The sequence below is a fragment of the Emys orbicularis genome, chromosome 2, assembly GCF_028017835.1.
Source record: "Emys orbicularis isolate rEmyOrb1 chromosome 2, rEmyOrb1.hap1, whole genome shotgun sequence".
NCBI classification, from domain to species: domain Eukaryota; kingdom Metazoa; phylum Chordata; order Testudines; family Emydidae; genus Emys; species Emys orbicularis.
In genome coordinates this window covers 83,470,535-83,482,504 of record NC_088684.1, presented here as the reverse complement: position 1 = coordinate 83,482,504, position 11,970 = coordinate 83,470,535, and the positions used below count along the sequence as shown (strand labels likewise).

At 38.5% G+C, this 11,970-nt stretch overlaps 1 protein-coding gene across 1 annotated transcript in view; it reads left to right on the top strand.

The window, feature by feature from the left end:
* Positions 1-846: 846 nt before the first annotated feature.
* GREB1L (GREB1 like retinoic acid receptor coactivator) overlaps positions 847-11,970 on the top strand; it is a 113,822-nt gene continuing 102,698 nt past the window's right edge. Inside the window, exons 1-2 of the mRNA XM_065398316.1 lie at positions 847-1,003; positions 1,259-1,456. Of these exons, the coding sequence (XP_065254388.1) occupies positions 847-1,003; positions 1,259-1,456 (355 nt within the window). The remainder of the gene's footprint in view (positions 1,004-1,258; positions 1,457-11,970) is intronic.

Genomic DNA, 11,970 nt, shown 5'->3' with positions numbered 1-11,970 from the left:
CTGTATACTGTACTGATGTTTGTATTCATTGTGTGATGAAAACTTGTTATATCATTAGTTGTATGATTTAGATTGTCTAGTCATAATTATATTGATAACAATGTTGATAAGTACAGAAATACTATAAACCCTGCCACTTGCAGTGTATTAACCTTGAATCCTTTAAGAAAAAAGGTCAAGAATCCTTAGAATGAAAATACTGACCTTTCAGATACTTTAACTTGATGTTGGCAGTGACAACAGACCCAATAAGATGCCTGTGCGTACAATTGCTCTGGTAACATAACTTCTCCATAAATATAGTCATGCAGCCACACAGCTGGACAATTACTGAAATAAGCTAATTTGTAAATTCTGCATGTTCCTATATTCTCTATCACAACCAACCCTCTCAAATCCCAGAAGATACAGGTAAAGAGAATAAAAGCCGGATTGTGTACCTCGTGTACTAAAACTCAATTCACATCACTTTAGATGATTTTATCTACCCTCCATTAAATTCTGCATCAGGTAGACTCTTGAAGTTGTTGAGGTAAAATTTAAGGGGAATTAGTGTATAACCAATGTATTTGAGATGGGCTAACTGCAGTAAGTAGCTCTTACTGAAACAAGCAAATAATGGAGGCTTCCAAACCCAGACAGGAACAAACTGTACTATTTCAAGATGTTTTTTTCACTGCATTTTGCATTAACTACTAAATGCTACTGCTAATGTTGATCTTTCATGGGTACTATATGGGCTATTCATTCATTCATAAATGATCTGTTTGAACAAATGGTATCTGTGTATATATTTCCCTACCCCCTTAATAGCCAATCCCTCCCTTTTTTTAAATTTGGTAGATCATGGGGAATTCATATGCAGGGCAGCTGAAATCAGCCCGTTTTGAAGAAGCTCTTCACAACTCTATAGAAGCCTCTCTGAGATGCAGTAGTGTTGTCCCACGGCCAATCTTCTCTCAACTCTACCTGGACCCGGACCAACCTCCTTTCCTGCCAGAAGGTAACTATGCAAGTATGGCACACTTCAATTTGTCATTTTTTTTCTGTAAAGGGGCCCTCAAGCACTGGGGGACTGCGATTATAAAATATTACAGTTCAGTTCATTCTCTGACATAAAATCCATATGCCTTATGACATAAAATCCATCTTTTGTGCCTCTTAAAAGAAAGAGGGTTGTGATATTTTGTTTCCAAGTGTAGTATTGCTTTGAACTGCTGTGGATGTAGAGATGATTCTGTTTTTGTATTCTTTTCAGATGTGAAACCAAAGGTGGAAGAATTGGACAAAGAGTTGGTACATCGTTACACACAGAACGGTAGTCTGGATTTTTCTAATAACCAAACTGTTAATGAAATGGAAGACGAAGAGGAGGATGAAGACATGTCAGATTCAAGTAGTCCACCAATCCCATATTCACAAAAACCTGCCCCAGAAGGGTCTTGCACTACTGATGGTTAGTGCTTAAATCAGTTCTCACCATAATCTGTAGTGTTTAAGGTTAAAAACTAGTAATAATGGAAACTGATCAAATGAATATGCTGAATTGTGATATTGCCTGGTGACCAAGGGAATGATTTTTATAAAGGGACCAGTAGTGCAACCCTTACTTGCATGAGTAGTCCTGCTCAGAAATTTGGAACTGTGATCAAATTTTGGCTTTGGACCGAGACTGCATTTTCAGTTATAGCCCAAAACAGAATGTAATGTAACATTTTCAAACATAAATTTAACTAGAGGCTTTTTAAAGCATTCAAGCTATTTTTAAATGTTTTTAAAGTCTATAAAAATTATACCAGTTGACTTGCATGAATAACTAACATAGGCAGTCAGCCACAACCTTTTATATGACTTTGTAGAATTCCAAAAGATTTTAAAATAGCTGTTTAAAAATATAGCTAACAGTGATCGGGGCAATATTGAAATAAGAGGGTTTGATACAGAGTATAAAAAGGGATGTATTATTTGTGAGAAGTGGCTAAGGCTCATTATGGCCCTTATTTAGCTATAAGAGCCAAACAGTGAACAACTTCTTTACATTAGTGAGTATTTACTCAGATGAGTATTATCATGGACTTCGAAATGGGTGCTCGCATGAGTATCTGCTTACCAGTGTAACAGGTTCAGGGTCACCCCTAAACTTTTTAAAAGGATAAATGGAATTGTTGACAGTGCTAATTACTGAAAATATGAGCAGTAAGGAAATGATGTTGGATACTATGTGGATAGAATTGTTGGGGAGATAGAAGTTGTTAGGAGTAAATATTAAATAACTGGTTTACATTGTTATTGATATGATATCTTGCAGACCTAAAAATTCCTTAAAGAAAAGAACCTATTCATAACTATTATATAAACTTATTTATGTTAATGTTAAATTTCTGTTGGTTTGTTGGCCTCTTTGCAGTAGTTGTTATTAAATAGTCATTGTTTGCCAACAGCTACTATACACATCTGAAATTACCAGTTTTCTCCCTATACTTAGAACAGAATTTCTGTGGTAATTGGTGGCAAATGTTGACTTTTTAAAAAATTCTTATATATTGGTCCCTTCTGGATCAATCTGTCTTAGATGGGCATGCTTGTCCTCCAAAACAAAGGAACCCCAAAAGCCTTGAATCCAAAAACACTGGGCTGTTATCAGAAATTGGGGAAAGTTATTGAGAGAGGTTTGTTGTGATATAGTATTCACATTGGCTGGTGTTTTCAGAGGTTTTTTTGACTACTTTCAGATTTTAGACATGGGAATGGCACAGAAACTAATTTGGTCTCACTGGTTGATGGTCTTGTAGCAACAGACCAAGATCAAGTACCTGTGTTGATTCACTTAGATTTGTCACAGCATAGGATGCCATTTATCCTGATGATGCAGCACTGACATGTCTGTGTAACTTGGCAGAGATAGATACAGGGGCTTTGTTGTTTTTCCCCCAAGTGGACTCCGATAGCCTTTGAGCAATTGCTTCCCTGCTCCTAGGTTCTCTCATTGGAGTACACCGCTACCTCGATATAACGCGACCCGATATAACACGAATTCGGATATAACGCGGTAAAGCAGCGCTCCGGGGGGGCGGGGCTGCGCACTCTGGTGGATCAAATCAAGTTCAATATAACGCGGTTTCACCTATAACTGAAAATAGCAATATGGATATTTGGCTCAGGCGGAAGCTTGAGCTTGGGCTCTAGGGCAGTGGCTCTCAGACTTTTTTACTGGTGACCCCTTTCACATAGCAAGTCTGTGAGTGTGACCCTCCACCCCTTATAAATTAAAAATACGTTTTAATATATTTAACACCATTATAAATGCTGGAGGCAAAGCGAGGTTTGGGGTGGAGGCTGACAGCTCGTGACCCCCCATGTAATAACCTTGTGACCCCCTGAGGGGCCCCGACCCCCAGTTTGAGAACCTCTGCTCTAGGGCGTGGGGTGGGCTTCAGAGCCCAAACTCTAGCCTGAGCCATAATGTAAAAGCACCATCCACACAGCTATTTTAAAAACATTAGTGCAAGTGCTACTAGCACGGGTGTGTGGACCCGTGGTGGGAGGCTCACTCCCAGATGCTGTGTAGACGTACCCTATAAATACATCAAGGGGGTAAAAGACAGGGAGGGAGAAGAGCTATTTAAGCTAAATGGCAATGTTGGCACAACTGGGTATAAATTGGCCATGAATAAATTTAGGCTGGAAATTAGAAGAAAGTTTCTAAACATCAAAGGAGTGAGGCTCTGGAACAGCCTTCCAATAGGAGTACTGGGGGCAAACAATCTAACTAGTTTTAAAATGGATTGTGTTGAATTTATGAATGGAATGATATGACAGAGTTGTCCAGAATAGTAGCGGATTAGACTCAATGACCCAGGAGGTCCCTTTCAGTTCTATGCCTCATATTCCTATTAAGGGTTTTCCTGAAGGTGCTGGGTTGGTGGGGAGGGATTTTATTTTTTGATTGTTGCAAAAAGAGAGGGAAGAAATTTTAAAACATTGCTGACATTTCATAAGAGTAGTTGTAGACTGACAAATTCATTGATTCTAAAGCCAGAAGGAACCATAGTGATCGTCTGACCTTCTGTATAACACAGGCCATAGAATCCCCAAAATGATTCCATTTAAGCTAGAGCATATCTTTTTTTAAAATCCAATCGAAGTAAAAATTGTCAGTGATGGAGACTCCACCAAGACCCTTGGTAAATGGTTCCAATGGTTAATTACCCTCATTGTTAAAAATTTATACCTTATTTCCAGTCTGAATTTGCCCAGCTTCATCTTCATTGGCTCTTGTCTGCTAGATTGAAGAGCCCATTATCAAATATTTGTTCTCCATGTACATACTTATAAACTATGATTGAGTCACTCCTTAACTGTCTGTTAGACTCAAGTAGCCTCAAGCCTATCACTATAAGGCATGTTTTCTAATTATTCTCTTGGCTCTTCTCTGAACCCGCGCCAATTGATAGATTGTGTGTAATTATATGTATTGTAAGTGCATGGGTACCCAAACATGTTCATTTTCTACACCACGTCTAAACAAAGAAATTGACTCGGTGACCACCTTTCCTCCTATATGTGATCATACAGATCACCTAACCTTCCATTTTCCATTGCATGACGTCTCTGAACCAACTCAGCAGTTGCTTACAAAGAAAAGTAATAATAGGATTGAATTCAAAATAATAGATGAAAAATTGAAAGTTGAAGTCAGTGGGGCTGCTCAGGGTGCTCCAAGCTGAACGTGTACTGGATTGGGTCCTTGGTGCCTGAGTCTGCAATTCATGAGTTTTACTGATTATACAGCTACTTTGGGTTAAATGTCTCAGGGGTTGTACTTTATGTGGGGTGAAATCCTGGTCCTATTGAAGTTAATGGTAGTTGTGTCATTGATTTCAGTGAGGCCAGGATTTCACCCATGGTCATTTCATATTCCATATAACATCCTAATTTTTATTAAGAAATACATAATTCCCCAAATTCACATGGCTGAGTCGTAAATCAGTCAGAAACACATCAACTGGTTTGTATTGCCTTTGATAATGAATAAAATGCAAGTAACATTTTTGCTGAACATTCTTCTTAACTTGGCAGTAGAGGGAGGTCCTTTAACCTTCTTGTTGGAAGACCATTGTAGGGTGACAAGTCCACATAATTATTCTGTTTGTAAAAATAAAGCCTTTTTTAGCAATAAGCATAAGTGTTTCTTTTTGGTTTTTGGCAGAAGTTTTAGCTTCAAATGGATTTTTATAGCCCAGTTATAAACTTCTGTGAAGGTTACAATGGAAATACTGACCGCTTTTAGCATAATGACCTCAAATGTACAACTAGATAATACAGTAAACAGTTCTTAACCTCTTGATTGCCATGCCTTTAAAGCATGCTTGTCCTAATTTGTGGAATGGCATTATATGCAAGATGTGTGAAACACAATAGTAGCACCTTCCTTTTGTTAGTAAATCCTCAATTTACCTGGGGTCTAAAGGAGGTCAAAAGTAATTTCAGAGGCAATTAAGTAAGCAGGTACTTAACACCTGATCAGTTACTGTGAAGTTACAATAGTGAGTGACAGTGAACTACAGTTCATATGTAATTCCTGGAAGCTAATTTCTTATGCAAATATATTTTATACAGGTTTGTACCCCACACTAAGGCTGTTGTTTGTTACCTTTAGGTGAAAAACAAAAACAAAATAGAAGATCTTTGCTTTCAAAAGATTTTAGCACTTTTGCTTGTATTTCCACAGCTGTGCGGACAAGACAATTCCTGATTGGGCAGACAGGCCTGTTTAAATTAAGAAATGATTGTAGAATGCAAACATGCTTGCGTGAAGGAAAACATTTGAATTTTCTTCCAAAGAAATGCAGATGATGTCCCTAAGAGCTATTCATTATTCTTCTTTCCCATTGCTTTTGGCACTTTGCAAATTACTAATCAGGATTTAAGTGCCTGCTGCTTTTTAAAACAAAGCTGAGGATCCCATGGTCAAATCTTCTTCTTTTTTTTTTTTTTTTGGAGGGGGAAGGGAATCAAACAGCTCATTTGTATACTTTTTATTTTTTTTAATTATTTTCTAAACATTGTAAGGATTATAATGGTTGATTTTGTTGGCCAAGTGACAGGTAAAAGGTGTTTTTTTTTGTTTGTTTTTTGTTTTTTTTTAAGGGCTGTCGATTTAATCGCAGTTAACTCACGCGATTAACTCAAAAAATTAATTGTGATTAATCGCAGTTTTAATCGCAATGTTAAACAATAGAATACCAATTGAAATTTATTAAATATTGTGGATGTTTTTCTACATTTTCAAATATATTGATTTCAATTACAACACAGAATACAAAGTGTACAGTGCTCACTTTATATTATTATTATTATTATTACAAATATTTGCACTGTAAAAATGATAAACAAAAGAAATAGTATTTTTCAATTCACCTCATACAATACTGTAGAGCAATCTCTTTATCGTGAAAGTACAATTTACAATTGTAGATTTTTTGTTTGTTACGTAACTGCACTGAAAAACAAAACAGTGTAAAACTTTAGAGCCTACAAGTCCACTCAGTCCTACTTCTTGTTCAGCCAATCACTAAGACAAATAAATTTGTTTACATTTATGGGAGATAATACTGCTGACTTCTTATTTACAATGTCACCTGAAAGTGAGAACAAGCATTGGCATGGCAGTTTTGTAGCCGGCACTGCAAGGTATTTACGTGCCAGATATGCTAAACATTCGTATGCCTCTTCATGCTTCGGCCACCAACCAATTGTTTTATTTTTGAATGAGTTATTTTTTTGTACATAATTCTTCCTTTTTTAAGTTCAACTTTAATGATAAAGAGATTGTATTACAGTACTTGTATGAGGTGAATTGAAAAATACTATTTCTTTTGTTTTTATAGCACTAATATTTGTAATAAAAATAAAGTGAGCACTGTACACTTTGTGATCTGTGTTGTAATTGAAATCAATATATTTGAAAATGTAGAAAACATACAAAAATATTTAAATAAATGGCATTCTAATATTGTTTAACAGTGCGATTAATATTTTTAATCGCTTGACAGCCCTAGTTCCCCCCCCACTCTTCATGTGTACCTATACATAAACAGATACCTGTATCCATGCAAATAACAATAAAGGGCTAAATTTCCAAATCTGGCCTGTATTGGTGAATGCATCATTTTTATAGTACGAGTTGCAATCACTTGTGTAAACAACTTGTACGTACTGTCACTTGACAGAATTTTCATGTATAAATCCCTATATAAATGAGCGTATATATAGTGCAAATAGACTTGATATGAACCAAATCTAAAAAAAATTATGCATGCAAGTTACACAAGCATAAATTAGAGGTCAGATTTTGAAAATGTGTCCCTTATTGATGTTTACATGGATATAGACGTATCTATTTGATATTTAATTATCAACACAAAATCATGGAGGAAAAAAAATTAGCGCTCTGAACTTCTGGCTAGCCAGAAAAATAAAATGTTATGACTGGAATTTTTTGAGAAAACAATTAACAAAAATACTCCATACAAATGAATCGTTTTATTGCTAAGGAAGTGATCCTTGTATGGGTGGGAAAGAAGAATAATGGATGGCTCTTGGGGATACTGTCTACATTTTTTTGCAAGAAAATTCAAGATTTTTCTTCATAGAGCAGATATGTATTCTCTGATAATCTCTTACTTTAAACTAACAGAGAAGTACCTGGCCAAAATTATTAATCTACTCTTTCTGATTCGGCTATTGATCTGCAAACACAAAATCCCCTAAAGTCTTTGTAAATAAAAAATATTTTCTTTACAGACATGTCTCTAACAGCTATCTATTAAAGCTGCTCGCACAAATGGAAACCAACTATGGATCCCTTTAAAAGTTCAGCCTTAAAGAGTGTGAATTAAATGCATAAAACAAGAAAATCAGTCCTGAGTGCAACCTGTTGCTGTCATTTCTTCAACCTCCTCCCTGGCTCACCCTCAGCATAAAGACAAACTTTTAACATCAGCTCTGTTTTTTCATGGCTTTTAAAATTTTTAAGCTAGATGGTAAACCTTGTTTAAATGTTGGTTTTATGTTCAAATATCTTTCTGGTTTTTGCATTTGTGGAGCTATTTTTTTAGTAGCATAAACAAAAGATAATACAAGAGAACAATTATAAAGGTATGCGTGGTGACAGTATACTATACCAGTTCCATAAGAAGTGTTTGCAGTTTACTGTGGAACTTGTGAATATCAAAGTATATAGTAATGGCAGCTTCTCATCTATTATCTTGTGTAAATATTAGAAGACGTATCTACATTGTAGTATGTACCATTATAGGCTGTGTATGTACAGCATTTATATAATAGAATTTATTTATCCTAATTGAATAGGGAGCATGAAATTTATGTAGATAAAACAGCCTCTCTGATAAAACGATACTATTGTCTCTAGACTCTATAGTATCAGCCTCTCATACATAGGCTAGTTTCAATCTGTACTGCTAAGACAGTGGTCCCTAAACTTTTGAGGGTCCTGCTTCCCCTTACCCCTGTCAGTTCCCCCTCTACCCCACCAGGGCTGGGAGCAGGGCTGTGGCTCGGGAGGGTGGGGGACATGGACAGGGGTAAGGAGTAAGGGGGCAGAGGCTGAGGCTGCAGCTGGGGGTGGGTCTGGGGCCAGGAGCGGGGCAGTGGCTGGACTGTGGTAGGGGCTGGCAGCCAGGCCGTGGCCAGGTGTGGCTCTGCTCTGGTTTTGCCCTCAGCCTCGGCCTCAGGCCAGGAACAGAGACACAGCCAGTGGCTGAGGCTGGGGACGGGAGCCAGGGATGCGGCTGGGGGCCGGACCAGAGCAGGGGAGGGGACTGGGTGGCGCTCCCTCCCTGCTCCCCATGGGGGTTGGCCCAGGCTCCACCATGCCCCACCCCCCGGATGGTCCTCCATGCCCCCCCCAGGGGGCGCACCCCACAGTTTGGGGACCTCGGTGCTAAGATATTCTGGTGTAACACAGATGTGCCTTGGTGCAGTGGTACATGCTCAGAAGATGACTGTTAAAATGTTATGAACTATTCCTGGTTGCTTTTTCCCGTTGGGGTTCCTTCTAGGGCTTTGAGGATCTCCTGTTCTCTCCTTCACACTGAGACCTCATCAGAACTGATGGTATGAATCTGTCCTAAACACAGTTTAAATTGTGTTCCTGCTAATACCTTTTCAATGTGATTTGTTAGGCCTGTCTCAGTCAGGGTGTTGTGCATGCTATGTAATTTTATCCAAAAATTCCTACCAGTGCTAACCTGAGTTCAGTTGAATTAGTGTTAGAACATTAGTAGTCCTGCTTTAGGTGGGGTTTTAGCTGCTAACAAGATTTTTAGCACAGTGATGCCTACCTATTTTGGCAAGTCAGATTAAAACAGTGCTGAAAACTATTGACTGCCAAAACCCTGGGTACCCTAGATATCCTAGTGTTGCTAACAATAACACATTTTAGCATAAAGCACCAACAGTCAGTGTTAGTGCAGTTAGGAACTTTTTGATAAAATTTCCTAGTTAAGACCATACTAAAGAGTAATTGTTAAAACCCTATTTAAAACAATCACATCTGTTGTATCATAAGCCTTGTGTATAATAGCAAAATTACTCATTGCTGACCCCTGTTGTCATCAGTGGGAAATTTTGCCATTTTAGACCAAGGCATAGGCTGGTATTTTCAAAGGAACCAAAGAGTGTTAGGCACACTACTTCCATTGAATGTCAGTGGGATTTGAGTATCTAATGAACTAAGGCTTCTTTGAACATGTTAGCCATAATATTGCAATAGTATGTGCCACCCACAGCTGGGTAAGCAGGCACTTTACATTTTGAGTAAAATACAATTTACCCAGAAGAGCTCCTTTTATCTACAACCGGGTTACAACTCCACCTGTATGATGTCTACATTGATAACTCCCCTGATTACACTAAACTTGTTTATGCTGAAATATTACCTGTCTTCCATTTGACTCAGCAAAATAGGATTTTCCATCAAGCAATGGTGTAGTAATACTGAATAGGCTGTATGCTACCAGAATGCCTTCACCTGTGTGAACTTGTGCACTTATGTGAGTTAACACTGTGTGGAGGATGCCATTTTGGCACTACTTAAGGGTAAAGTTATCTAGATGCATGGATTTTTACAGGATCAGGGTGTACAGTATCAGGGCCGGCTCCAGGGTTTTTGCCGCCCCAAGCGGCGGGAAAAAAAAAAAAAAGCCGCGATAGGCGGCAGCTCAGCCGCACCGCTTTCTTCTTCGGCGGCAATTCGGTGGCAGGTCCTTCCCTCCGAGAGGGGAATGAGGGACCCGCTGCCGAATTGCCACCGAAGAGCCCGAAGTGCCGCCCCAAGCACCTGCTTGCTAAGCTGGTGCCTGGAGCCGGCCCTGTACAGTATTAAAGTACATATGCCTTTTAGTATTTACATCATAGATGGTAATACCTTGGATGTGGCTGTTAAAATTGAATTAATAATAAGGGTTTATAATAGTTTGCTACAGCCGATACAGTAGAGCCTTTTGAAACTGTGCTTTGGTAAACTATACTGTATATGCACAAATGGGCACTGGAAAAGGATTTTCAGGTTTACTTCGGTGCACACCAGGAAGGTTCTGCTACTGTGGCAGAGGAAAGACCATGCTCCCTGTCAGCCAATAGTGGAGAGCCCTGTCACCTGCCTACCCCATATTTGCTAATGCCCTGAAACAAAACTACTTACCACCTTCTGCTGCAGCTGACAGATGGGCGAGCTTTCCTGCATCTGTAGAAGTGAAAATTAGGTAGGGACGTACTAGCATAGAGCCAGATTAGCAAAATGGCTTATGAAGCTATTGTGTGTGCTCTACATTAGCAAGGCAACCTGTGCTGAAATTGTGTTAGCATGAGCCATTTATAAACGTGGCTTTATAATGCTTCCACTAACGGTTTCATTCCCTATGAAGAGAGAGACCCTTCCTGTGGAGGAGGAGAGGAGATGAAGATGGCTCCCTCTGGTGTCTGTCATCTCAGTCTTCAAAGCAGAACTAGAAGTTAATCAGGGAGAGAGTAGGACAAGATTTTGTTCTGTTGTAAATAGTTTGGGATCCATAATGGAGCTGCCCTGACTTATACCAGCAGAGGAAGTGGCCAGTCATTTTGATCCCTGTAAATCCAATACAGATGCAGGTTGACTGGCCCATGAATGGGTTTTTTATTTTTAAAGTTAAACACAAACACACACAACTCAACTTCACTATCATGTTAACCTACATTATGAACCAATGATAACATTACAAATTCCCTCTCTTTCTGATTTGTTCTTAACTCAGAAATTGCTTTTTATTTTTTTTTTAAATTGGAAATTTTGAAAATGCCTAAACAAACAAGTTGTGAATTTTGAAAAATGTCTTCAAGTCTGATATGGCTGAGTTTAGTTGTTTAGGCCAGGGGCAAACAAACCGCAACAGTCTTCTGAAAAACCCACTGCTGAACTGAGTTTTTACGTGCCTCTTTTTCTTCAAAGAAAACGTATAAACTTCTGAAAAATGGAATGCATCACATAAGCCAGTGGCTCTCAAACTTTTTTACTGGTGACCTCTTTCACATAGCAAGCCTCTGAGTGCGACCCCCCCCTTATACATTAAAAACACGTTTTTAATATATTTAATACCATTATAAATGCTGGAGGCACAGCAGGATTTGGGGTGGAGGTTGACAGCTCGTGACCCCCATGTAATAACCTTCCAACCCCCTGAGGGGTCCCGACCCCCAGTTTGAGAACCCCTGACATAAGCAGTAACAGTTTATAAACTTATCTATCTATCTATCTATAACCATCAATGTAATACACAGATGGAAAATAGAAACTGGAGCCCCTCCCAAAACTTCTATTTGAATAATAATCATTGAATTTTTTTTTTATTTGTGTCCTTGAGTATAAAGAGTTGGTGTAGGTATAATTTAGGGTCAAATTTCATAAACTAC